The sequence below is a fragment of the Hylobates moloch genome, unplaced genomic scaffold (assembly GCF_009828535.3).
Source record: "Hylobates moloch isolate HMO894 unplaced genomic scaffold, HMol_V3 SCAFFOLD_23, whole genome shotgun sequence".
Classification (NCBI taxonomy): Eukaryota; Metazoa; Chordata; class Mammalia; order Primates; family Hylobatidae; genus Hylobates; species Hylobates moloch.
In genome coordinates this window covers 30,456,070-30,483,913 of record NW_026652298.1, presented here as the reverse complement: position 1 = coordinate 30,483,913, position 27,844 = coordinate 30,456,070, and the positions used below count along the sequence as shown (strand labels likewise).

The 27,844-nt window shown below is 46.6% G+C and overlaps 1 protein-coding gene across 1 annotated transcript; it reads right to left on the bottom strand.

The window, feature by feature from the left end:
• Nucleotides 1–751: 751 nt before the first annotated feature.
• Nucleotides 752–17,950, bottom strand: RSL1D1 (ribosomal L1 domain containing 1). The gene is made up of 9 exons (XM_032145204.2): nucleotides 17,781–17,950; nucleotides 16,536–16,675; nucleotides 13,274–13,412; nucleotides 12,307–12,455; nucleotides 12,113–12,214; nucleotides 8,769–8,862; nucleotides 8,557–8,682; nucleotides 6,540–6,830; nucleotides 752–4,992 (listed from the first exon to the last, which is right to left on the bottom strand). Exons 1-9 carry the CDS (start codon nucleotides 17,883–17,885, stop codon nucleotides 4,666–4,668), a joined length of 1,473 nt encoding a protein of 490 aa, XP_032001095.1. The 5' UTR covers nucleotides 17,886–17,950; the 3' UTR covers nucleotides 752–4,665.
• Between the last annotated feature and the right edge of the window lie 9,894 nt (nucleotides 17,951–27,844).

Here is a 27,844-nt window from a genome sequence, read left to right as displayed (position 1 = left end):
GCCCAGCTAATTTTTTGTGTTTTTAGTAGAGATAGTGTTTCACCGTGTTAGACAGGATGGTCTCGATCTCCTGACCTCGTGATCCACCCGCCTCGGCCTCCAAAAGTGCAGGGATTACAGGCATGAACTACCGCGCCTGGACTTTTTTTTTTTTTGAGATGGATCCTTCCGCAGTCTCTTGAGTAGCTGGGATTACAGATACCCGCTACCATATCGGGTAATTTTTGTATTTTTAGTAGAGACAAGGTTTTGCCATGTTGGCCAGGCTGGTTTCGAACTCCCGACGTCAGGTGATCTGCCCACTTCAGCCTCCCAAAGTGCTGGGATTACAGGCATGAGCCACTGTGTCCAGCCACAATGTGATGTTTATTAAACAGTTGGATTGACTTAAATACATTCATGGCATCTAAAATGAAATTTTAACTATTACTATTCCTAAAAAACCAAATGAGCTAAAACTCAATTACTTCCTTCAGAACAAAAATGTTACAATCAAATTTCTCCCATCAGATCTCATTTGGCTCATTAAATCTCCCTGGTGAACAGGATGGATTCCAGAAACCCAGTGCGAACAATGAAATATCAGCCTCATACTTGGCCCACAAGAGCATCATATACCATAGTAGAGATTTCTGGTCCTCCTCTTGGCCCCTGGGGGAGACTACTATCGGCTCCTAGCACTATCAGCTGGCTAGGAATGTGTATGCAACACTTCTGAAGCCTTGGAAACCTAGTACAGAACGTACCCATCTTATGATGATTCAACTTTATGATTTTTCAACTTTATGATGGTATAAAAGTGATACATAATCAGTACAAACCATACACACACCACTATTGTTTTTCACTTTCAGTACAGTACTCATTACATTTGTCAACACTTTATTATAAGATAGGCTTTATGTTAGATGATAATACCAGCATCTTGCTCAATAAATTGAAGCCAGCTTTTTCAACAGAGAACATTATTAGAATGAAACTAGATGCAAGAACAGGAAGGTAAACACCTGTGTCATGTTCAACAAGACTGAACTACGGGGCAAAGAATCACATAGTGTTGCAAAATCTTGAACTGGCTAGAGGAATAGGATTACACAAACCACACAGCTATTGCTGGAAAATTATGTCATGCAGAGAACAGACTGGCATGATTATGTATGTGGGTTTGTCCTACACAAATCAGACCTTTAAGTGAAACAAGTCTATCTAACCACCTTCCCATAAAACCTAGTTTCTATGGAAAACAATCAATTAAGCTAAACCCCCACATTTTAGATGTATATTCATTTATAGAAGCCCGAAAGGACAGTGGGGTTACAAATAATTTTATATTTTAGAGGCTTTCATAATTTAAAAAGTTAACATTACAATTTGTGTTACTAAAATGCAAAAACAAGTTAGGCATGGTGCCTCACACCTGTAATCTGAACATTTTGGGAGGCTAAGGCAGGAGGACTTGAGCCCGGGAGTTCGAGGCCAGCCTAGGGAACACAGGGAAAACCCATCTCTACGCAAGATGTAAAAATTGGCCAGGTGTCATTGCATGCCCCTGTAGTCTGAGCTACTTGGGAGGCTGAGGTGGGAGGATCGCCTTGAGCCCAGGAGATTGAGGCTGGAGCTGTGATGGCACTAGTGCACTCCAGCCTGGGAAACAGAGTAAGACCATCTCCCCCACTGCCTGCTACCCCGCCTACCAAAAAAAAAAAGCAAAAGCAGGCTAGACTCCTCTAACTTGAGGGAGAGCTACAGATGTTTTCTTTTCTTTTTTTTTTTTTTTTTTTTTTTTTTCAGTTTTGCTCTGCCGCCCAGGCTGAAGTGCAGTGGTGTGACCTGGGCTCACTGCAACCTCCACCTCCCGGGTTAAAGTTATTCTCCTACTTCAGCCTCCCAAGTAGCTGGGATTACAGGCGCCTCCCACCATGCCCGGCTAGTTTTTGTATTTTTAGTAGAGATGGGGTTTCACCATGTAAGCCAGGCTGGTCTCAGAACTCCTGGACTCAAGTGATCTGCCAGCCTTGGCTGGGATTACAGATGTGAGCCACCACGCCCAGCATTTTTTTTGAGACTGGGCCGGGGAGGGGGGCAGCGGGCCAGGGATTGTCTCTCTCTGTTGCCCAGGATGGAGTGCAGGATCGTGATCATGGCCCATTGCAGCCTCTACCTCCCGGGATCAAGCAATCCTCCTACCTCAGCCTCCCAAGTAGCTGGGACCATGGGCATGTGTCACCACACTCAGCTTATTTTTGGTAGAGATGGGGTTTTGCCATATTGCCCAGGATGGTCTCGAACTCCTGGGCTCAAGCAATCCACCCAGCATTCCAAAGTGCTGGGATTATGTTGGGAAAAGCTGTTGGGAGAAGCTGAGGCAGGGCTTGCATTCTGACATAATGTAAGAGTCTTGGAACATGTCTGGGGTCAAGGGTCTAAAACCCCTTGTGGGCCGGGCGCAGTGGCTCAAGCCTGTAATCCCAGCACTTTGGGAGGCCGAGGTGGGCGGATCACGAGGTCAGGAGATCGAGACCATCCTGGCTAACACGGTGAAACCCCGTCTCTACTAAAAATACAAAAAATTAGCCGGGCATGTTGGCGGGCGCCTGTAGTCCCAGCTCCTCGGGAGGCTGAGGCAGGAGAATGGCATGAAGCTGGGAGGCGGAGCTTGCAGCGAGCCGAGATCACGCCACTCTACTCCAGCCTGGAGCACAGAGAAAGACTCCGTCTAAAAAAAAAAAAACCCCTTGTGGTCTTTGGAACACCAAGCTCTGTGGTAAAGCGTGGAACGCTACCCTGACGCACCATAATCTAAGCCCAGGGCATAAAATCCCTCGTGGCTTGGATAGAATCCAGCGGCTTGTGGCTCTGTAACGTGTCTAGACTTGCTGGCTCCTTGCTCTCCCAGGATGGACTGTAACTTGAGTTAAAAGAACCTGCTCTCCATTATCTCAAGTAGCAGAGCAAATGCTAAACCTGTAAATCATGTGCTTAATGCAAGGTGCCCTTTTGACCTCCACATTCTCACTCACCATCTGTTTCTTTGTTGGATTACCAATAAATAGCGTGGGCTCCGAGAGCTCAGGGCTTTCACAGCCTCCACGATTGCGATGGTCCACTGGTCCTACTTCTCTCTCTCAAACTGTCTTTTTCTCAATCCTTTGACTCTACCGGACTTCGTTACCTCCACGACCTGGTGTTGGGTCTGGTCACCCCAACAGGGTTACAGATGTGAGCCACCGCATCTAGTACCCACATTATGTTTGAAAGCAGTTGAGTCTTTTGCATGCAAGAACATTCCTGCACTGCAGTGAATGTTAACTTACTATGGATGCATACCAATTCACAACCAGTGAAAGTCCGAGTACCTAAAAAGTTTACTGCCTCAGAATATACTTGACAATTGTGGAAACGTTAGTAATCTACTCTTCCAAGATTCCTTGGAGTTGTCATACATAAGCAAATCCATATGGACCGAGGAATAACAAGGAGGAAGAGGGTAAGGCTTATGGAAGATAAATCATGTTCTTGCCTCCAGTAGGTAGGATTCAATTCAATGCCTGTATAAATGACTCCATGTTAATTTCCCTTCCCATAAGGATGCTAATCCAGTGACTCATAAGCTTAGACCAACAGGCTCAGCATGAGAGCCAAGAAACTCCTGTTTCTCCTAAATTCCGAAGCCGACTCTCATACAGTGAGGCCCTCACTGGGCCACTTTGGGAATGACCACAAACGAATGTGATGGAGTCCATGTGAATAATGGTTGAGCAGGTGAGGAAAAGGGTCACATCACAGACCTCAAGTCAGACCCACTGATTTGGAAAGCCAACAGTATACTCAGAAGCAAAGCAAAGTTATACTTTTTTACTGAGACAGAATCTCACACTGTCACCCAGGCTAGAGCACAGTGGGGTGATCGTGGCTCATTGCAGCCTCAACCTCTTGCGCTCACTTGATCCTTCCACCTCAGCCTCGTGCGGAGCTGGGAGCACAGGTGCATGCCACCATGCCACACTAATTTCTTTTTTCTTTTGTAGAGATGGGGTTTCACCAAGTTGCCCAGGCTAGTCTCTAACTCCTGGGCTCAAGCAATCCTCCCACCTTGGCTTCCCAAAGTGCTGAACAACCACAAAGAAGCACTCTATTTTTTTCCTCTATTATATTAGCAAATACACAGAAGGACAATTTAAAAATAGATTATACCCAGGAACATATGTCAGAATTACTTACGGAGGTTTTATTATTTTTATTTATTTTTGAGACAGAGTCTTGCTCTCTCATCAGGCTGGAGTGCAGTGGCTCAATCTTGGCTCACTGCAGCCTCCGCCTCCCAGGTTCAAGCAATTCTCCTGCCTCAGCCTCCCTAGTAGCTGGGATTACAGGCGCCCGCCACCACGCCCAATTAATTTTTGTATTTCTGGTACAGACGGGGTTTCACCATGTTGGCCAGGATGGTCTAGATCTCTTAACCTTGTGATCTGCCTGCCTCGGCCTCCCGAAGTGCTGGGATTACAGGCATGAACCACTGCGCCTGGACTACTTATGGAGGTTTTAAAAAATCTTTTAAGTCCAGGCCTGACGCTTAGAGAAGGTTACAAAGGTGGTCAGGATCTGAGTATCTCCAAAAAGCTCCGGAGGCAGCACTGAGGTTTCCTTCCAGTTGAATCACTGACTTTAGGTCGACTGGGGTACTTTGGGTTTTTTGGGCCATTTTTTGGGGGTGTGGGAAGCTTTTCTCACAGATTTACTAGGAGTGGTGAAGAACTTGGCCTCTGGCTTTTTTGGAGTCTGTCTCGCATCTTTTTTCCCCAGCGAAGGATTTTTTTCCTTCACTGCCTCTTCTTTGATTTTTGGCTTCTTCCCTGGGCCTTTCCCTGGGGTCTCAGACTCTGCAGCTTTTGGGGTCTCAGATGCTGGCAAGGCCTTTCTTTTCTTCCCACGAGGTGTGCTGGGATTAGGACTCTTTGTTGGAGACTTCTTTCCTGTGGCATGTTTTTGAATCTAAGAAAAAAAAGAAAATTTAATATAGAAAAAGCCACAAAACCTGACACTCTAACTCCAGGAGTTACTGTTTTTATTTGTATTTATTTGTTTTTGAGACGGAGTTTTGCTCTTGCTGCCCATGCTAGAGTGCAATGGCACAATCTCAGTTCACTGCAACCTCCGCCTCCTGAGTAGCTGGGATTATAGGCGCGTGCCACCACGCCCGGCTCATTTTTTGTATTTTTAGTAGAAACAGTGTTTCACCATGTTAGCCAGGCTGGTCTCGAACTCCTGACCTCAGGTGATCCACCTGCCTCAGCCTCCCAAAGTGCTAGGATTACAGGCGTGAGCCACTGTGCCCGGCGAAGTTACTGTTTTTCAGCGCATGCCAAGTTACTGTTTTTATTAGTTAACCCCCAAAAGGTACATGTCAGCATGATGACAGAAATAAGCTGTATTCCACTATTAAGAATGAGGGATAGGTGAGGTGGCTCATGCCTGTAATCCCAGCACTATGGGAGGGTGAGACAAGTGGATCACTTGAGGCCAGGAGTTCAAGAGTAGCCTGGCCAACATGGTGAAACTCCATCTCTACTAAAAATACAAAAATTAGCCGGGCATGGTGGCAGACACCTGTAATCCCAGCTACTCAGGAGGCTGAGGCACGAGAATTGCTTGGGCCCGAAAGGTGGAGGTTGCTGTGAGCTGAGATCGTGCCACTGCACTCCATCTTGGGCAACAAAGTGAGACCTTGTCTTTAAAAAAAAAGAATTGAGAAGACCCAGAGGTCTTCCTGGTCCAATCAGAGGAAAACCACCTTTCCCTATGACTGAGGGGAGGGACTCCTGGAAGCACCATGAGAAGCACAGCAGAGACATATGGGAGCAAATCCTGAGTCTTCCAACTGTAGCTGCACATCCCTGGCACATGTTGTAGGGCAGGGGTTCCCAGATTCTCTGTGTAAAAGCCAACTGGTGGCTGGGTGCTGTAATCCCAGCACTTTGGGAGGACAAGGTGGGCGGATCACCTGAGGCCAGGAGTTCGAGACCAGCCTGGCCAACATGGCAAAACCCCGTCTCTACTAAAAACACAAACATTAGCTGGGCATGGTGGTGCGTGCCTGTAATCCCAGCTACTCGGGAGGCTGAGGAAGGAGAATTGTTTGAACCAGGGAGGCAGAGGTTGCAGTGAGCTGAGATCATGCCACTGCACTCTAGCCTGGGTGACAGAGTGAGACTATCTTCAAAAAAAAAAAAAAAAAAAAAAAAAAAAAAAGCCAACTGGTTGGGGCTAGGTGTGGTGGCTCACACTTGTAATCCCAGCACTTTGGGAGGCCAAGGTGGGAAGACTGTTTTGACCCCGGGAGTGTAAGACCAGTCTGGGCAATATAGCAAGATCCCATCTCAAAAAAAAAGAATGTACAATAAATCATGGTATGATAAACACCTTCATAGTTCCTTGGGTTCACTCTAGTATTTTTCATCATTTATTGCTCAGCACAGTACCTGCCTGACACAGTAGCCACTGAACCAATCCATTATGAACAGTAAATATTAAAAAAATACCTCTACATTTTCATTGGCTGGAGTCTTCTTTCCTATTGGTACCAGCTGTGGAATTTCATCTTCGGATTCATTTGTTGCTTTAACTTGGGCTTTTCCTCTGCCACGTTTTTTCTTCCCATGCTCTGGGGTCTGTTCCTTCTTTGATTCAGGTTTCTTCACTGTAGTATCACCACTTTCAGGTGCCACATCATCTTTACTAAGAACTGATGCGGTCTTCCTAGCCTGCTGCCTCTTCTTTTTCCTCTCCTTTTGTTTTTCAAAATTTCTTTCTCTTCGTTTTCTCCTTGCATCCTACCAAAAAACACCATACAAACATTTTCGCAGGAACAGTTCTGTTGGTTAACAAACAGCACAGTTGTACCACTTGCAGTTTTGATTATCCATAAGCCCCTAAATGGACCTCGATCTATACAGAGAACAAACTCCCTAACCAGCACTGGAATCTCAACCGCAGTTTCTGACTCATAGCCAAACATGCATTTTATGCAGTAAATTATATACTGGCATTTCAGAATCTGACTATCTAAAGTATACAGTTAAAAGACTTTTGTGAAACACAGTATGGTTTAGAGTGTAAAGAATAATCCTCAGCTGGGTGTAGTGGCTCACACCTGTAATCACAGCACTCAGGGAGGCTGAGGCAGGAGGATCACTTGAGGTCAGGACTTGGAGATCAGCCTGGTAAATATGGTGAAACCCCATCTCTATTAAAACCACAAAAATTAGCTGGAGATGGTGATACATGCCTGTAGTCCCAACTACTCAGGAGGGTGAGGCACAGAGAACCATTTGAACCTGGAAGGCGGGGGTTGTAGTGAGCTGAGATCATGCCACTGCACTTCAGCCGAGGCGACAGAGCGAAACTCTGTCTCAAAAACAAAATTAAAAATTCATTGGACACAATTAACATGGCTAAAGAGAGAAACCCTAGGAGATCAGTCTAACAAATAGCAAAAAATTAAATTTTCTTTCCTTCCAAAAGCTTCTTTTGCTAGAGTACGAGTAATACTGAAAACCTACAAACCAAGCTCAGGAGGTATCTGTGAGCATAACCTCTGACATCCAAATACGTGCACATTAGGTGAACTGGTGTGTTGAAATTATCCTAGTCCCAGTCCCAGTCCCAATGAATGTAGGTGTATGAGTTTGTCCTGTGATGAAACAGCGCCTTTTCTAGGGTAGGCTCTTGCCTGTCACCCTTTTCCCTGAGCTATCAGGATTAAACTCCAGCCACCTACAACACTGGATGGGAGTAACTGGGTAAATAATTATGTCAATTCCTTTTATTACTGTTTCAAATGTATATATGGCTCACATTTATTTCAATGTTTGATATTTTGAGTGTTTTGGTCTTTATTTAGAAGTATGGTGTTGTTTCTATGACTGGAAATATGTGGTAGGAACTTAACTCAGGCCCCCTCAAAAGCCAGTTAATCCAGGCCAGGCATAGTAGCTCATGCCTGTGATCCCAGCATTTTGGGAGGCCAAGACAGGTGGATCGCTTGAGCTCAAGAATTCAAGATCAGCCTGGGAAACAGGGAGACCACGTCTGTACAAAAATAAAAATTAAAAATTAGCTGGGAGTGGTGGAGCATGCCTGTAGTCCCAGCTACTCGGGAGGCTGAAACAGGATTGCTTGAGCTCAGGAGGTCAAGGCTGCCATGAGCCTTGATCACGTCACTGTGCTCCAGCCTGGGGGACAGAGTGAGACCCTGTCTCTCTAAAAAAAACCAGCAAGCACTGGATCTAACAAAAATAATTTTAAAAAAATCCAATTTATCAATAAATACAAGATATTTCTATCTTAACGCGCATTACTGATACTCATATCAACTACCTCATGTAAAGTGACAAAAGCACACCCATTTTACCTCATGTAAAGTGACAAAAGCACAACCACCAGAAAACCAGAAGATAACTGAAAAGTCGGGCAGGGATGATGGTCTACTTCTCTCTTCTAGGGACTGAGTTTATACCCTTCATTATTCATTCCGTGAGTATTTAAAATTCTACTAACTTTTTTCTTCTTATTAAGCAAAGATCTTTTGGTGGCTTCATCCCAATTGCTGACAAACGACGAAAAGATGGGAAGAGCAGCCGATTTCTCAGTTTTCACAAACAGGAGTTTCACGCTCTCCCACTTCTGAAACAAAGAAAAGAGTAACATCGTCTACATATACTTTGTTTCTTTGAAATGAACAATCAGTTGATGCACCTGCAATACTGTACCTCTGGCAATTTTTCTGAAAGTCCTTTGCTGACAGCAACAATGTTTTCAATGATGTGCTCAATTTGCATTCCAACGTGACCGATACGTATAGCACTGAAATTTAATATAGTATTAGACAAGATTTAAAAAAAACATTTTTCAAAATAAACCAAGCAGGTATATGAAAAATATAAATACATAATCCTGAAGTTTTTTTTTTTTTCTTTTAAAAAGGTAGAAACACCCTTCCTTCCTCTCTTCTCTTCTCTTTTCTTTTCTTTCCCCTCTGTGGCCCCACCTGCAATCTACTCGGCTCGCTGTTGCCCCGCACGGCGAGCTGCCTCGGACTGCCGGCGCGCGCCACCGCCGCTGCCTGCTTTTTCGCCATTGGCTGCAGGCGCGGTTTCGCCATGTTGGCCACGCTGCTCTCCAGCTCCTAGCCCCGAGTCCTCTGCCCGCCACGGACTCCCAGGGTACTGGGACTGCACTCGGTGCTCGCTGTTGCCCGGGCTGGAGTGCGGTGGCATAGTCTTGGCTCGCGGCAGCCTCTGCCTCCCAGCCGCCTGCCTTGGCCTACCAGGGTGCTGGGATTGCAGCCCCTGCCGGGCCGCCGCCCCGTCTGGGAGGTGGGGAGCGTCTCTGCTCGGCCGCCCCTCTGCCCAGCCTCCCCATCTGGGAAGTGAGGAGAGCCTCTGCCCGGCCACCCATCATCTGGGAGGTGAGGAGCGCCTCTGCCCGGCCACCCATCGTCTGGGAGGTGAGGAGCGCCTCCACCCGGCGACCCATCGTCTGGGAGGTGAGGAGCGCCTCTGCCCAGCCGCCCCGTCCGGGAAGAGGTGAGGAGTGCCTCTGCCTGGCCGCCCGGTCTGGGAAGTGAGGAGCGCCTCTGGCCGGCCCTCCCGTCTGGGAAAAAGTGAGGAGCGCCTCTGCCCGGCCGCCCCGTCTGGGAAGAGGTGAGGAGCGCCTCTGCCCGGCCGCCTCGTCTGGGAAGTGAGGAGCGCCTCTGCCCGGCTGCCCCGTCCGGGAAGAAGTGAGGAGCGCCTCTGCCCGGCCGCCCCGTCCGGGAAGAAGTGAGGAGCGCCTCTGCCCGGCCACCCCGTCTGGGAAGTGAGGAGCGCCTCTGCCCGGCCGCCCCGTCTGGGAAGAAGTGAGGAGCGCCTCTGCCCGGCCGCCCCGTCTGGGAGGAGGTGGGGAGCGCCTCTGCCCGGCTGCCCCGTCTGGGAAGTGAGGAGCGCCTCTGCCTGGCCGCCCCGTCTGGGAAGTGGGGAGCGCCTCTGCCCAACCGCCTCATCTGGGATGTGGGGAACGCCTCTGCCCGACCACCCCATCTGGGAGGTCTACCACGGAGGCCAGGGGCAATGTGGGGGCTGGACGTGGTGGCTCACGCCTGTGGTCCCGGCACTCTGGGGGGCCGGGGCGGGTTGATCACTTCAGGCTGGGAGTTCGGGACCAGCCTGGCCAACATGGCGAAACATATGAAAAATGCGACAGACAGACCAACCAACCAACTCAGTGACAACGGAACGGGTCTACCCTGGAGTCATACTCTAAGTTTTTCTATTTTCCTCCCTTTCTGATCCTTTGTCCCACTTTCTTTTTCTTCCTCTTCCTTCTCCTTCTTCTTTGTCGAGTGGAGGATTGAGCTATTATCACTGATCCATATAAAGTCCCTCTCTCATCTATTTTAATTTGCACCCCCCATTTCTATTCCCCGACTTCCCATGTGCAACCTTCCTAATATGTTTGATATGCATCTTTTTGTTTGTATGTATTTTTAGAAAATGTTTGTTTTGTGTGCAAAATAAAATTAATAATAAAAAAAAAGGTAGAAACATTAATCCTGGGCAACATGGCAAAATCCTGTCTCTACCACACTAACAAAAATTAACTGGGCATGGTGGTACATGCCTGTAATCCCAGTTACTCAGGAGGCTGAGGCAGAAAAATCACCTGAGCCCAGGAGCTCAAGGCTACAGTGAGCCAGATCTGGCGACTGCACTCCAGCCTGGGTAACAGGGAAAAAACACAGTCTGAAAAACAAAACAAAACAAACAAATAAAAAAACCCATTAAAACCTTTAGGTTCTAAAAATATTTTATCTCATTTTTGAGACAGGGTTTTCCTGTCGCCCAGGCTGAAATGCAGTGGCACAATCAATGTACCAGGCTTAAGCAATCCTTCCAACTCAGCCTCCAGAGTAGCTGGGACTACAGGCCACCCAGCTGATTTTTGTATTTTTTGTAGAGATGGGTTCTCACTCCTGAGCTCAAGTGATCCACCAGGCTGGTCTGGAACTCCTGGGCTCAAGTGATCCTCCTGCCTCAACCTCCCAAAGTGCTGGGATTACAGGCATGAGCCACCATGCCCGGCCTAAATATGTTTTAAAGGAAGATTATCATCTTTCATGTACTAGAAATTCCTTCCACCTAAAGAAAAATGTCACACCATGAAGGGGTGATTTTTTTTTTTTTTTTTTTAAGATGCAGTTGCACTCTTGTTGCCCAGGCTGGAGTGCAATGGCGTGATCTTGGTTCACCGCAATCCCCACCTCCTGGGTTCAAGCGATTCTCCTGCCTCAGCCTCTCGAGTAGCTGGGATTACAGGCATGCACAACCACACCCGGCTAATTTTATTTATTTATTTTTTCTAGTAGAGACGGGGTTTCTCCATGTTGGTTAGGCTGGTCTCAAACTCCTGACCTCAGGTGATCCGCCTGCCTCGGCCTCCCAAAGTGCTGGGATTACAGGCGTGAGCCACCATGCCCAGCTGAGGTGGTGATTAAAGAGCTGGTAGCACCTGACTGTGAGGTTAGGAGCATTGGGAGGCAGGGCCAGAGGAGGTTCTACCTTTATCTTAGACAACCCCACGTCGCTGAGTCCGCCTTCAAGCTGTTCTAAAGGGACCTACCACCAGGAGGGTCACCTGCTCTCTCTATAGTTCTACTGCTCTACCCAGCTGCCATGTTCAAGAATAAATAGTTCTGTGGCTGGGCAGGGTGGCTCATGCCTGCAATCCCAGCACTTTGGGAGGCCAAGGCGGGCGGATCACGAGGTCAGGAGATCAAGACCATCCTGGCTAACACGGTGAAACCCTGTCTCTATTAAAAATACAAAAAGAGATTAGCCGGGCGTGGTGCCGGCCGCCTGTAGTCCCAGCTACTCTGGAGGCTGAGGCAGGAGAATGGCGTGAACCCAGGAGGTGGAGCTTGCAGTGAGCCGAGATCGTGCCACTGCACTCCAGCCTGGCAGACAGAGCGAGACTCCGTCTCAAAAAAAAAACAAAAAACAAAACAAAACAAAAAAGTATATAAAATCATTGTCAAATACAACATTAAAGGAGGCACACATGAATGCCTTTTACCTACCTGCAAGAACCACTTTTAGAAATGTTTAACACCGTTCCACCTATACAGTTATTGATCTCTCTTGATAAATTCTTGGACAAAAGGTTTACAGATACTGGAACTCTATAAAATAAACACACAGGCATTCAGAACAAAATGCATACACACCTAGAAACTTCATGCTGCTAAAGTCCAGTCTTTACTAAGAAACTTACTTCTTTCTTTGATAAAAATGTCTCCCAATGAGTGAGGGTAAGAGCCGCCTAATTCTGGCATCAGTAAGGAAGAGGTCAAAACTGCTCAGAAGGCGGAGCTTGGCTTCATAGGGTTTATATTCCTTCTTTAGAGTTTGGAGGGAGATAATCTAGGAAGTATAGAGAAGAATAAAAACAAAAAGTTAGGAATCTAAACAAGGAGAAGAAATACTTAGGCAACAATTTGTATTTGGATTTAAAAATGTCCTAGTGCCATGCCTCTATACTTTAATGAACACGTGAGTGCCTAAAATGTGCCAGGCACTATGCTATATGCTGAGAACACTGAGACAAATAAGAAAGGGCCCCAGCTAAAGAAACTTAGATCCAGGTGGGCAACATATATATATATACTATTATATGTATGTTGCTGTATGTGCTCACGCCTGTAATACCAGCCCTTTGGGAGGCCGAGGTGGGCGGATCACCAGAGCTCAGGAGTTCAAGACCAGCCTGGCCAACGTGGTGAAACCTCATCTCTACAAAAATACAAAAATTAGCTGGGCATGATGGCGGGTGCCTGTAATCCCAGCTATTCGGGAGGCTGAGGCAGGAGAATAGCTTGAACCCGGGAGGTGCAGGTTGCAGTGAGCCGAGGTCCCGCCATTGCATTCCAGCCTGGGCGACAGGGCAAGACTCCAAACAAACAAAAAAACTTAACACACCTTAGATCCAGAGGGTAATAAAGACAAGTACACCAACTACAAAACAGCGAATCAGAGAAAAACAAGATGCTGTGAAAGTACAGAGGAATGACACGAGCCACCTCTTTTATAATTTGCAAGATATAAAAGCTACTGATATACACACCACCACAAATTAAAAAAGTAGAAGAAAAATACTAGGAAATATAGCAACGTATTTGTGACACCATTTTGACTGAATTAAATCCTCTAAATAACTTGAAAATATTAACCAGGATTCCAACCTGAGAAATGGTTTTAATTCCATGCTTGTTTAAAAGCTTTCTATAAAACTGTTCTGTCTTTTCAGGAGTTGAATTGGGTTCATCCTTTGTAAATAAACAGATATCTTCTGAATCTGATCGAATACTATGAGGCAAGGTCCTACAAAATAAGTGAAAAGAAACCAAGGAAAGCATTATTACACACATTATGCATGTTTGTGTCACATAGAATACGCGATAAACTTAGTGTCATTTAAATAACCTTTAGTCATGCTAGTTAAGCAAATATTGCACCGAGAACAACATTTAAAAATACATTTCATGGCCAGTAGCTGTGGCTCAAGCCTGTAATCCCAGCACTTTAGGAGGCCAAGGCGGATGGATCACCTGAGGTCAGGAGTTTGAGACCAGCCTGGCCAACATGGTGAAACCCCGTTTCTACTAAAATTATAAAAAATTAGCCAGGCACGGTGGTGGGCGCCTGTAATCCCAGGTACTTGAGAGTCTGAGGCAGGAGAATCGCTTGAACCTGGGAGGTGGAGGTTGCAGTGAGCCAAGATTGCACCACTGGACTCCAGCCTGGGTAACAAGAGGCAAACTCTGTCTCAAAAAACAAACAAAAAAATAAAATAAAACTCACTTTCAATGGCAAGTAAATCACAAATACACACAGGCCCAAATATCAATTAACACTTGGGATATAAGAAGAATTAAAATATACTCAAAGACATCCAAATTCTTGCATATATAAGTATTATTATACATATGTTGCTGTATGTGCACACATACTCTAATGTGCTATAACAACCTAGCTTAATCAGGACAGGCCTGGTTCAGAATTTTTCCTTCTCTAAAACTCTTAGCTCCATAAACATAGTAACTCTTTCTTCTTTTCCTTTTTTTGAGACAGGGTTTTGCTCAGTCCCCATGGCTGGAGTGCAGTGGTGTGATCATAGCTCACAATAGCCTCCAGCATAGCTAAGACTCCAGGCACGTACCAGCTGGGTGTAGGCCCAGCTAATTTTTGTATTTTTCATAGAGACAGGGTTTCGCCACGTAGCCTAGGCTGGTCTTGAATTTGTGAGCTCAAGCAATCCAGCTGCCTCAGCCTCCCAAACTGCCGAGATTACAGTGTGAGCCACCACACTCAGCCAACGCAACTTTTTTTTTTTTTTTTTTTTTGAGATGGGAGTCTCACTGTCGCCCAGGCTAGAGTCTCTGCAACCTCTGCCTCCTGGGTTCAAATGATTCTTGTGCTTCAGCCTCCCAAACAGCTGGGATTACAGACGCCCACCATCATGTCTGGCTAATTTTTGTACTTTTAGTAGAGATGGGATTTCGCCATGTTGGTCAGGCTGATCTCACACTCCCGGGCCTCAAGTGATCCACCCACCTCACCTCCCAAAGTGCTGAGATTACAGGGATGAGCCACCATGCCCAGCATAACATAACTTTTTTTTTTTTTTTTTTTGAGACGGAGTCTCGCTCTGTCACCCAGGCTGGAGTGCAGTGGCGCAATCTCGGCTCACTGCAAGCTCCGCCTCCCGGGTTCACGCCATTCTCCTGCCTCAGCCTCTCCAAGTAGCTGGGACTACAGGCGCCCGCCACCGCGCCCGGCTAATTTTTTGTATTTTTTTAGTAGAGACGGGGTTTCACCGTGGTCTCGATCTCCTGACCTCGTGATCCGCCCGCCTCGGCCTCCCAAAGTGCTGGGATTACAAGCGTGAGCCACCGCGCCCGGCCAACATAACTTTTAAGAATTGAAACAGGCCAGACATGGGGGCTCATGCCTGTAATCCCAACACTTTGGGAGACTGAGAGGGAGGACTGCTTGAGCCTGAGTTCGAGACCAGCCTGGAGAACACAGTGAAACCTCATCTCCCTCATTTCTACAAAAAATTTCAAAATTAGCTAGGCATGGTGGTGTGCACCTGTAGTCCCAGCTACTTGGGAGGCTGAGGTGGGAGGATCACTTGAGTCAGATCAGGGAGGTCGAGGCTGCAGTGAACACAGATCTCATTATTGCACTCCAGCTGGGCAACAGCGCCAGATCTCGTCTCAAAAAAAAAAAAAAAAAAAAAAAAAAAGGAGATAAAAGAATTGAAACAAAAAACATAGAATAAACCGAGGGACCAGCAAACACAATTATGCCACATCTTACAGAAAATAAAATACAACGGTTTATCTCATTTCTTATGCTTACAACCTACGTTCTGAAGAAGCATTTTGTATAATCACCATGGATTTCTTTTCCATAGAAAGGAGTTCGCTGCAGTTTTTTTTTTTTTTTTTTTTTTTGAGACGGAGTCTTGCTCTGTCGCCCAGGCTGGAGTGCAGTGGCACGATCTGGGCTCACTGCAAGCTCCACCTCCCGGGTTCACGCCATTCTCCTGCCTCAGCCTCCCGCGTAGCTGGGACTACAGGCGCCCACCACCACGCCCGGCTAATTTTTTGTATTTTTAGTAGAGACGGGGTTTCAACATGTTAGCCAGGATGGTCTCGATCTCCTGACCTTGTGATCCGCCCGCCTCGGCCTCCCAAAGTGCTGGGATTACAGGCTTGAGCCACCGCACCCGGCATTCGCTGCAGTTTTTAATAGTCTCTGTACAAAGGAATAAATTGTAGCCCAAAAGAATTTCTCCTTGACATGCAAAGATAACAGTTTCTAACAAAAAAATAAAGCTGTCTAACTTATTCCACGTTTACTGTTTCAAACACCACCAGGTTTTCGATTCAACAGACCCGATTACGTTAGCTGTCCACCAAGCTCTAAGAAAACTGGTGAAATTTCTAGAAAATTTTAGCACATCTGAATTCCTAAGGTTCTTTTATTTTTTTTTTTATGTTTTTGAGATGGAGTCTTGCTCCGTCACCTAGGCTGGAGTGCAATGGAGAGATCTCCGCTCACTGTGACCTCCACCTCCCAGGTTCAAGCGACTCTCTTGCCTCGGCCTCCTGAGTAGCTGAGATTACAGGCACCCGCTATCATGCCTGGCTAATTTTTGTATTTTTGGAGAGACAGGGTTTTACTATGTTGGCGAGGCTGGTTTTGAACACCTGACCTCAGGTGATCCGTCCACCTCGGCCTCCCAAAGTGCTGGGATTACAGGTGTGAGCCACCACACCAAGCCTCCATGGTTCTTTTAGACATAGTTATTTTACTTCATGTCAGATTTTTACTATAAGTTTGCAAAGTTTCCATTAGAAACTACGATGGAATTGTTCGAGTTACAAAGAATGAACAAGCAGATAAAAACAGCAAAGGTAGAAAATCACAACTTACAGTCTGACCCTCAGTTCTTTACTTGGAATTTTCCATAATACCACCATTAAAAATAAATTTTCATTCTCATTCAAAAGTAACCCATAATTGTTTTTCCTGGACTTGCAATGTGTCAAGAGAGCATCCACTGCCTTTCTAACCTGCAAAGTGGAAATCAGACAAATAAGTGAAATGTTTTCACAATAACTTACACAAATAAGTGAAATATTCACAATCTAATTTAGCATTTGTCCCCTCCCACACCTTCTATTTTTTCCCTTCCAACTTCTGTTTCAAGGGGTAACCTCCATAACCATATCTATTAGCATTCTGCAATTTATATTCAGAGAAATCTAAGAATCCATCAAACGTGCCTAAGTATCCACTTCCAGCACTGTCTGCAGAAGGGCGCCTCTTCTTCTTAAAGAGACTGGGCTAGAGGGAAACGTGCCCCTCCTGCCCTCAACGATGAAAGCAGTAATCCCAAGAAAAGCGCAAAGCAAAACGCATTAAGAATTTACTGAGAACTCCTGTTTTTTTTTTTTTTTTTTTTTTTTTTTTTTTTGGGACGGAGTCTCGCTGTTGTCGCCGGAGCGGGAATGAAATGGCGGGATCTCGGCTCACTGAAACCTCCGCCTCCCAGGTTCCAGCAATTCTCCTGCCTCAGCCTCCCGAGTAGCTGAGATTACAGGCGCCCGCCACCACGCCCAGCTAATTTTTGTCTTTTTAGTAGAGACGGGGTTTCACCATGTTGGCCAGGCTGGTCTCGAACTCCTGACCTCAGGTGATCCACCCGCCTCGGCCTCCCAAAGTGCTGGGATTACAGGCGTGAGCCACCGCGCCCGGCCTACTGAGCACCTTCTTACCATGTGCCAGGCCAAAGCGCTTTACACGCATTACCTCTCCCGATCTTGGATAGCGGGGAGCGGAAGGGCCCATTTTAAATAACGGGTAAGAGACCTACAAAACTAAGCGACTCGGTCAAGCGCTAATGATAGGGAAGCTAAGCCAAGTCGCCAGGTCGATCTCATCTAGCTCCACGGTACACTTGCAACCCAATTCAAGAGCGCCAGGCCGCAGGACCAGGGAAAGCAGGCGCCCACTCACGTGTGTAAAGGGGAGAGACAGCTGAGGCACACGGCCAGCAAGCGACCGTCCCACAGCCCCGAGGAAGTCCGCCGAGCACGCACTCGGGTTCCGGCACCCTGCGCCTCACGAGGTAACCGCCACCCCGCTTCCAAGCCACCCTCCCCAGGAACCACTCACCTGCTCTTTGTCCAGCTGCTTCCGTGCTGTCGGGGCCACTGGAGTCGAGGTGGAGGTTGCAGTAGCGGCTGAAGAAGAGTGTGGCGCGGAGGCCAACCTCTCCATCTTGTTTCCACCTCGTGAAGAGACGCGTGTGGAACCCCACTGCTGGCTCCTGGTGCGCACGCGCGAGCGAGGCCCGGACCCGGAAGCGAGGGGGCAGGAACCGAGCCTCTGTGCGTCATTTCCTGGAGAGCGTGGGGTTTCGCTCTCGGGAGTGGTGGCTGCTGTCAGAATCCCTTCCTTGAGGAGGCACCTGCTCTTCCGCTCTTCTCAAGCTTTCCATGAGGTGTGGGGAGTAGCTTGGTTGTCCCCTCACTCTTACTAGATAGAAATCAAGAAAGCGCCTTGAGGCGAGAGAAGAGTCCCGTCAGGAGGCCCAGTGGAGTCCTCCACACTCCACGGTCCCCGCCTCCGGGAAGGCCGCGCGTGGCGTGGGCATAGCGCGGAATCCTGGCTCCACTGCCCACCTGCCGGTTGACTTTAGGCGACGCCAACCCCAGGCTGGTGAGGGGTCCATGAAATATAAGGCATGGGAGCCACCCGGCGCGTCATTAAGCAGCGTGAGAGACCGAAAGATGAGTCTGAGCCAGTCTCTTAGGAGCTTCTGGTCTCGCAGAGAGGCGGGAGGTAAGATCCTATACAAATAAGCGTGGCTGGTCGTGCGCGTGGCTGGCGCCTGGAATCCCAGCACTTTCGGAGGCCGAGTCGGCGGGATTCCAGGAGTTGGAAACCAGCTTATGCATATACGAGACCCTGTCTCTCCAAAAAATATAAAGATTAGCCGGCGTGGTGGTGCACGCCTGTAGTCCCAGCTACTTGGGAGGCGGAGAATGGAGGATCTTGAGCCCAGAAATTCGAGGCTCAGTGAGTTCTGATCCGCGCCACTGCACTCCAGCGTTGGCAGTAGAGCGAGACCTTGTTGCTAAACAAAGAAACAAGTAAGAGTGGAGGCTGGATAACTGACAAATGGAATACCTTAGAACAGGGGAGTCCAATCTTTTGGCTTCCGTGGGCCACACTGGAAGAAGAATTGTCTGGGCCCACGTATAAAATATACTAACACTAATGATAACTGATGAGCTTTAAAAAAAAAATCTAAAAAAAATCTCATAATGCTTTAAGAAAGTTTACGAATTTGTGTTGGGCTGCATTCAAAGCCTGGCCTCCAGGGCCGCACGCGGCCCTTGGGTAGGACAGGCTTGCTTTGTAATGTCTTCCTTCCACTCTACCCACCTCCCCAGAGGTACCCTCCTTACCAGTGTCTCCTGGAACCTTCCAGAGATGTTCTAGGCATGTTTAGGAGATACTTCTCCTTTCTCTTGTTGGATGGGTTTAATTAATTTGTTTTTTCCTTTTTTTTTTTGTAATGGAGTCTCGGTCTGTCGCACCTCCGCTTCCCGGGTTCAAGCAGTTCTCTGCCTCAGCCTCCCGAGTAGCTAGGATTACAGGCGCGCGCCACAACACCCGGCTAATTTTTGTATTTTTAGTAAAGATGGGGTTTCACCATCCTGGCCAGGCTGGTCTTCAACTCCTGGACTTCGTGATCCACCTGCCTCGGCCTCCCAAAGTGCTAGGATTATAGGCGTGAACCACCACGCCCGGCCAATTTTTTTTTTTAAGAGGGAGTCTTGCCCTGATGCCCAGGCTGGAGTGCAGTGATCTTGTCTCACTGCAATCTCTCCCTTTTGGGTTCAAGCAGTTCTCCTGTCTCAGCCTTCTGAGTAGCTGGGACTACAGGTGCCCGCCACCACGCCTGGTTAATTTTTTTTTTTTTTTGTATTTTTAGTAGAGACAGGGTTTCACTGTGTTAGCCAGGATGGTCTTGATCTCCTGACCTCGTGATCCGCCCGCCTCGGACTCCCAAAGTGCTGGGATTATAGGTGTGAGCCACCGCGCCGGGCCCTAATTTTGTATTTTTAGTAGAGACGGGGTTTGTCCATGTTGGCCAGGCTGGTCTTGAACTCCTGACCTCAGGTGATCCACTCACCTTGGCCTCCCAAAGTGCTGGGATTACATGCGTGAGCCGTTGTGCCCAGCCTTTTTTTTTTTTTTTTTTTTTTTTTTTAAGAAACGGAGTCTGGCACTGTCACTCAGGTTGGAGTGTAGTGGCATGACTATAGCTTACTGCAGTTTGGAACTCCTGGGTTCAACAGATCCTCCGGCTTCAGCTTCTCAAGTAGGTAGGACTAAACGTTCAGGTCACCACCACGTCCTGCTTTTACAGTTTTTTTGTAGAGATGAGGACAGGGAGGGGGGCTCTCACCATGTTGCCCAGGTTGGTCTCGAACTCCTGGCCTCAAGGGATCCTCCCACCTCAGCCTCCCAAAGTGCTGGGGTAACATGCATGAACCACTGGACCTGGTCAAACTTTTCTTTTTAGAGAAACACATATAGTATCCTAGTATACCCATTGTTCCACACCTTGCTTTTTCTTCTTAATATACCTTGGAGATTGTTTCAAGTCAGTACACAAAGCTCTGCCTCATCTTTTTAAACGGCTCTATGGTGTTCCACCATGCAACAACACTACAGTTTATTTAGGAACTTTTTTAGGCGCCTTCAGGATGGTTTCAGACTTTTTGCAACCAGTTATATAAAGTTTTGAAAGATGGAGGAATGAGAGTAAGAGGCTTTCCCTCAATTGCTTTCAAAAGGTGTTCCTTCCATGAAAGGATGTTTGCTAATCTCTAATGATAGCCTTGTGTTTAATCAACTTGTAGAAGAAATGTTCTGAAATCATTGGCACCTGCTTCGCTTTGTGTATTCTAGAACCTAGTAGTAAGAGTGGTTTCCTTTTAGCACAGTGTAATGAATTGTTACACTGGGCTTTGTGGATCCATGTTTTTTTTTGTTTTTGTTTTTGAGACGGAGTGTCGCTCTGTCACCCAGGCTGGAGTGTAGTGGCATGATCTCGGCTCACTGCAAGCTCCGCCTCCCGGGTTCACGCCATTCTCCTGCCTTAGCCTCTCCGAGTAGCTGGGACTACAGGCGCCCGCCATCACGCCTGGCTAATTTCTTGTATTTTTAGTAGAGACGGGGTTTCACCATGGTCTCGATCTCCTGACCTCGTGATCAGCCCGCCTCGGCCTCCTAAAGTGCTGGGATTACAAGCGTGAGCCACCGCGCCCGGCCTGTGGATCCATGTTTTGTAGTATTCTTGAGAGTATGGAGGCTGTCAGATGTTCTTTCACCTGAACTTAAGTTTGAGAACCATACTTGCAGGCCAAGGACACAGTATGAATGCTGGTGAAAGAGTATGGAAGTGTTTGGAAGCAGTACGTAGCTAGAGCAGGAATGTGCAGAGGGGAGGAATGGGAGATGCAGTTTGGAAAGTAGGTAAAGGAATGAATTCATTATCAAGCTGAGGGTTTATACTCACTTTGGAGAAATTGTAAAGGTAAAAAGGCTTTTGAACTGCCAGTAGAGAATAAAAGGTAGTGATGATTTATGCATTAGGTAAGTTAATAATCTGGTTGTGATATTGTGGTTTTAAAGATGTGTCCTGTCTATGGATTCTTTGATACCTCTCCCCTCAACTAATGAGGCTTCATTTCCCTCCCCTTGAGTGTAGATTGAACTTAGTGGCTTGCTTCTATCAAACAGAATATGGCAGAAGTGATACTGTGTCACTTCTGAGATTAGGTTATAAAAAGACTGTAGTTTCTTGGCTGGGTGTGGCGGCTCACACCTGTAATCCCAGCACTTTGGGAGGCCGAGGCGGGCAGATCACAAGGTGAGGAGATCGAGACCATCCTGGCTAACATGGTGAAACCCCGTCTCTACTAAAAATACAAAAAAAAATTATCCGGGCGTGGTGGCGGGTGCCTGTAGTCCCAGCTACTCGGGAGGCTGAGGCAGGAGAATGGCGTGAACCCAGGAGGCAGAGCTTGCAGTGAGCCGAGATCACGCCACAGCACTCCACTCTGGGCGACAGAGAGAGATTCCGTCTCGGGAAAAAAAAAAAAAAAGACTGTAGTGTCATCTTTGATGTTCTTTCTCTCTCTGTTTCCCTCTCTCATTTACTCCCTCTCCATTACTTGTAAGGCAGCCCTGGAGAGAGGGAAGCCAGCTGCCATGTTGTGGGCAGCTCCACTAGTGAGGTTGGAAGTGGATCCTCCCCCAGTCCAACCTTGAGATGATTGCAAACTCAGGAGGCCCTGAGCCAGAACCACTCAGCTAGGTTGCTCCCAGATTCCTGACCCATAAAAACTGTAATATCATAAATGTGTGGTCTTCTAAGGCGCTAAATTGGGGTAATTTTTATCCATCAGTAGATAACTAGTACAGATTAGTATACCTCCTGTCTTCAGACTCATTGACATATTCACCTGTCTTCACTTAAAAGTCCTATTAGGACCTTATCCTTGGCAAGTCCCATCATGAATCATCATCTTCTCAAACCTGCTCCACTTCTTGTGTGTGTGTGTTTTTGTTTGTTTTTGTCTTTGTTTTTGAGATGGAGTCTTGCTCTGTCGCTTAGGCTGGAGTGCAGTGGCACAGTCTCGACTCACTGCAACCTCTCCCTCCCAGGTTCAAGCGATTCTCATGCCTCAACCTCCCGAGTAGCTGGGATTACAGGCACGTGCCACTGTGCCTGGCAAATTTTTGTATTTTTGGTAGAGATGGGGTTTCACTGTGTTGGCCAGGCTGGTCTTGAGCCCCTGACGTCAAGTGATCCACCTGCCTCTGGCTCCCAAAGTGCTGGGATTGCAGGCATGAGCCACCGCTCCCGGCCCCTCTTGTGTTTTCTGTTCCATCATTGGTACCACCAAGCCAAATATGAGAGTTATTCTTAACTCTTTCCTTCTCATCCCCTAAACATAGTCAATAACAAAGTCTTGCTTATTCCTTTTTTTTTTTTTTTTTTTTGAGATGGAGTCTCACTCTGCAGCCCAGGCTGGAGTGCAGTGGTGTAATCTCATCTCACTGCAGCCTCTGCCTCCTGGGTTTAAGGGATTCTCCTGCCTCAGCCTCCCGAGTAGCTGGGATTACAAGCATGTGCCACTATGCCCGGCTAATTTTTGTATTTTTAGTTGTGATGGGGTTTCACCATGTTGGCCAGGCTGGTCTTGGACTCCTGACCTCAAGTGATTCTCCTGCCTCTGCCTTCCAAAGTGCTGGGATTACAGGCGTGAGCCACTGCACTGAGCCCTTGTTTATTCTTTTTAAATGTCTCTTGCATGTATCCAACTCTTTTTATTCCTGCCACACTGTGGTAGAGGATACTATCATGTATTTGTTTTTTATTTTTTGCCTAGATTACTGCAACAACCTCTTAACTTGTCTTCCTACCTCTACTTTTGCATCTTTTATTTTTATTTATTTTAGTTTTGGGACAAGGTCTCACTCTGTCACGCAGGCTGGAGTGTGGTGGGGTGATCACAGCTCACTGCAGCCTCAACTTCCTGTACTCAAGTGATCCTCCCACCTCAGACTCCCAAGTAGCTGAAATTACAGGTGTGTGCCACCATGTCTGCCTAATTTTTTAACTTTTTTGTGGAGATGGGGTTCTCCCTATGTTACCCAGGCTGGTCTGGAACTCCTGGGCTCAAGTGATCCTCCCACCTAGACCTCCCAGAGTGTTGGGATTACAGGTGTGAGCCATCACTTCCAGCCTAATTTTGCATCTTACAGTCCATTCTCTACCCTTCTGATGGCGTAATCTTTTTAAAATTCAAATCTGATCATATCAAACTGCTGAATCACCTTCATTGGATTATTGTCATTAGGATGAGGTATATTCCTTAATTTGCCTTGTATGTATCACAGTTTGCATCTCTTGTCTGGCGTCCTGTGTAGTTAGTATTTGTCCAAGAAAATAGTGTCCCAGTTTGAAAGGTAAATCATATGGACTGGGCATGGTGACTCATGACTGTAATCCTAGCACTTTGGGAGGCCGAGGTAGGATTTCTTGAGCTTAGGAGTTCAAAGCTGCAGTTAGCTATGATTGTGCTACTGTACTCCAGCTTGGGTGACAGAGTGAGACCCTGTCTAAAAAAAAAATAAGTAAAAAATTTTTAAAGATAAGTAGGCCGGGCGCGGTGGCTCACGCTTGTAATCCCAGCACTTTGGGAGGCCGAGGCAGGCGGATCACGAGGTCAGGAGATCGAGACCACGGTGAAACCCCGTCTCTACTAAAAATACAAAAAAAAATTAGCCGGGCGTGGTGGCAGGCGCCTGTAGTCCCAGCTACTCGGAGAGGCTGAGGCAGGAGAATGGCGTGAACCCGGGAGGCGGAGCTTGCAGTGAGCCGAGATCGCGCCACTGCACTCCAGCCTGGGTGATAGAGCGAGACTCTGTCTCAAAAAAAAAAAAAAAGATAAGTAACATGGTCAGTCTCAACATGGTAGGCACTCTTCATCTGGTCCCTTTCTTTTTATCTCCCTAACTTCATACCCTGCCACTCAACCCTTCAGTCTTTAAGTCCTAGTTTCAACTCTGCAGTTTCTACTTTTCTTCATACCTTCCATGTACTGTCACTTCTTCCTGGAACACTATCACCTTGTACCTCCATATCCCATCCCCACATATATTAACTCATCCTTCTAATTTCTGCTTCAGAGTACTTCTGGAGAATTGTAGCTTAGATAATCCTTCTTACCCCAAAATATTTATAGTTTTCCTACTATAATTGGCGCTCCCCCGTTTGAGGATAAGCTGTGAGAGGGCAGGAGAGAGCCAGTTAATGGTACGAAAACTATAAATGGTATCTTCACTTTTTTTCCTTATTTATTTATTATAAATGACATAAGTAGTGTTTCTTTAGAATGAATAATGCATTAGAATGGCCTGAGACAGGGCTTAAGGGGATGAACATAGGAAACTATTGTGGTATTTTAGGTATCAAGATCTGATGGTAGGGTGATAGTGAGGACAGGGTACTTATACTGCGTGACCTGAGCTTGGACATAGAAGGAGAGAAATGTAGATTACTCCCAAATTCTAAGAGCCTGAAAAACTGGGCAAATGGGTGGTATTAATAGAACAGGGGAAGAAAGGAGGTGCAGCAGATTTAGAGGGAAAACATAAGATTCCTTTTCAATAGAGTCATGTACCACATAATGATGTTTCTTTCAATAACAGACCCACATACATGGTCACATAAGATCATAATGGAGCTGAAAAATTCCTGTCACCTAGTGATGTCATAGCCATCATAGTGTCAGAGCATTCCTCACATGTTTGTGGTGATGCTGGTGTAAACAAACCTGTGCTGCCCCCAAGTATGGCAAATATAATTATGTACAGTACATAATTACTTGATAATAATAAACAACTATGTTACTGGTTTACGTATGTATTATACTGTATTTTTTTTTTTTTTTAGATACGGGATCTTACTACATTGCCCAGGCTGTTCTTGAACTCCTGAGCTCAAGTGGTCCTCCTGCCTCAGCCTCCTGAAGTGTTGGGTGTGAGATTACAGGGGTGAGCCACCATGACCTGCTATACCGTACTTTTTTTTTTTTTTTGAGACAGAGTCTCACTCTGTCACCCAAGGTGGAGTGCAGTGGCACGATCTCAGCTCACTGCAACTTCCACCTCCTGGGCTCAAGCGATTCTCCTGCCTCAGCCTCCCGAGTAGCCGGGATTACAGGCATCTGCTGCCATACCTGGCTAATTTTTGTATTTTTAATAGAGACGGAGTTTTGCCATGTTGGGCAGGCTGGTCTTGAACTCCTGGCCTGAGGTGATCTGCCTGCCTCAGCCTCCCGAGGTGCTGCGATTACAGGCGTGAGCCACCATACCCAGCCTATACTGTACTTTTTATAGTTATTTTAGAGTATATCCCTTCTACTTATAAAAAAAAAAAATTAACTGTAAAACAGCCTCAGACAGGTCCTTCAGGAGATATTCCAGGAGAAGGCATTGTTATCATAGGAGATGACAACTCCATGTGTCAGTGTCCTTGAACACCTTCTAATGGGACAGATAAGATGTGGAAGTAGAAGACAGTTGATATTGATGATCCTGACTCTGTGTAGTCATAGGCCTAGGTGTGTGTTTGTGTCTTGTTTTTATTTTATTTTATTTTATTTTAGCTTTCTTCCTCCCTCCCTCCCTCCCTCTCTCTCTCTCTTTCTTTCTTTTTCTTTTCTTTTTTAGTAGAGACAAAGTCTCGCTCTGTTGCCCAGGCTGGTCTCAAACTCCTGGGCTCAAGCGATCCTACCGCCTCGACCTCCCAAAGTGCTGGGATTATAGGTGTGAGCCACTGTGCCCAGCCTCTGTTTATATTTTTTTTTTTTTTTTTTTTTTTTTTTGAGACAGAGTCTTGCTCTGTGGCCCAGGCTGGAGTGTAATGGAGTGATCTTGGCTCACTGCAACCTCCACCTCCCGGGTTGAAGCGATTCTCCTGCTTCAGCCTCCTGCGTAGCTGGGACTACAGGCACATGCCACCACTCCTGGCTAATTTTTGTATTTTTAGTAGAGACAGGGTTTCACCATGTTAGCCAGGATGGTCTCAATCTCCTAACCTCGTGATCTGCCCACCTCTGCCTCCCAAAGTGCTGGGATTACAGGCGTGAGCCACTGCGTCCGGCCTTTCATTTTTAATAAAAACGTTTTAAAAGGGCCAGGTACGGTGGCTCATGCCTGTAATCCCAGCACTTTGAGAGGCTGAGGTGGGCAGATCACCTAAGGTCAGGAGTTCCGAGACCAGTCTGGGCAACATGATGAAACCCCGTCTCTACTAAAAATACAAAACTTAGCTGGGAGTGGTGACAGGTGCCTGTAATCCCAGCTACTGGGGAGGCTGAGGCAGGAGAATCGCTTGAACCCGGAAGGCGGAGGTTGCAGCAAGCCCAGATCGCCCCATTGCACTCCAGCCTGGGTGACAGAGCGAGACTCTGTCTAAAAAAAAAAAAAAGTTTAAAAATGAAAAAAAGGCCGGGCGTGTAATCCCAGCACTTTGAGAGGCTGAGGCAGGTGGATCACGAGGCCAGGAGATTGAGACCATCCTGGCTAATATGGTGAAATCCCGTCTCTACTAAAAATACAAAAAAAATATTAACCGGGTGTGGTGGCATGCACCTGTAGTCCCAGCTACTCGGGAGGCTGAGGCAGGAGAATCGCTTGAACCCAGGAGGCGGAGGTTGCAGTGAGCTGAGATTGTGCCACTGCACTCCCACTCCAGCCCGGGCGACAGAGCAAGACTCTATCTCAAAAAAAAAAAAAAAAAAAAAAGAAAACCAAGAGGGTGCCAAGTTACAGAAGCCATGAGGGAGTGGAGATATCTGAAGATGTGTTAACACTGTTAAATATTGAAGTTGAGAAGAATACATAATGATAAAAGACCATATTGTCAGCACCACAAGACAGGGTGAAAAAATTAAAAAATAAATAAATAGGCCAGGCACGGTGGCTCACACCTGTAATCCTAGCACTTTGGGAGGCTGAGGAAGGAGGATTGCTTGAGGCCAGGAGTTCTAGACTAGTCTGGATAACATAGTGAAACCTCATTTCTACAAAAACCAATGTAATTAATTTCAACATTCGAGTACCCAGGTCTCACTGATACCATGAATGCTATTAAGTTGTTTCTCTTGGAAGGTACTGAGATATCTCTCTTCAAACTTCTTGAAAATCTTTTTTGGAGGTACATAAAGTTAATTTTATTAAGGATTTGATGAATCAGTTAATTGTAAAGAACACTCGAATATGTTGCTGAATGGTAAACATAAAGTTTAAGAAACTTCACACTTAATAATGGAACTCATATTCTAGTTCAAAATGAATATTGTTACAATCAACTAGTAACCTTAGAAAACTAGTAGACATCGTTTTTTATATAGCACTATTAAATCAGAGTGGTTACACATGGCAAACTAACAAAAGAAATGCCACATAGTCAATTGGTGATGTCTGGATTATCTAAAAGCAATTAAATACGCAGCATATTCTTGGTACTGAAATCTGCTAAGTAATATTAACCTAAACATAATGGAATCAAGGGTGAAACAATATTGCCCAAATGTAGAATGTGACATTTTAAGGAAGGTACAAAGGACATGGTGTTTCGGGTC

Bases quoted from the DNA above. Each gene is read 5' to 3' on its own strand.
- RSL1D1 (XM_032145204.2), bottom strand. From the start codon at position 17,885: ATGGAGAGGTTGGCCTCCGCGCCACACTCTTCTTCAGCCGCTACTGCA. The intron at 16,676-17,780 runs GTGAGTGGTTCC...TCCACTTTGCAG, and splicing joins AGCAGCTGGACAAAGAGCAG to GTTAGAAAGGCAGTGGATGC. The intron at 13,413-16,535 runs GTAAGTTGTGAT...CTTATTTTGTAG, and splicing joins AAAGAACTGAGGGTCAGACT to GACCTTGCCTCATAGTATTC.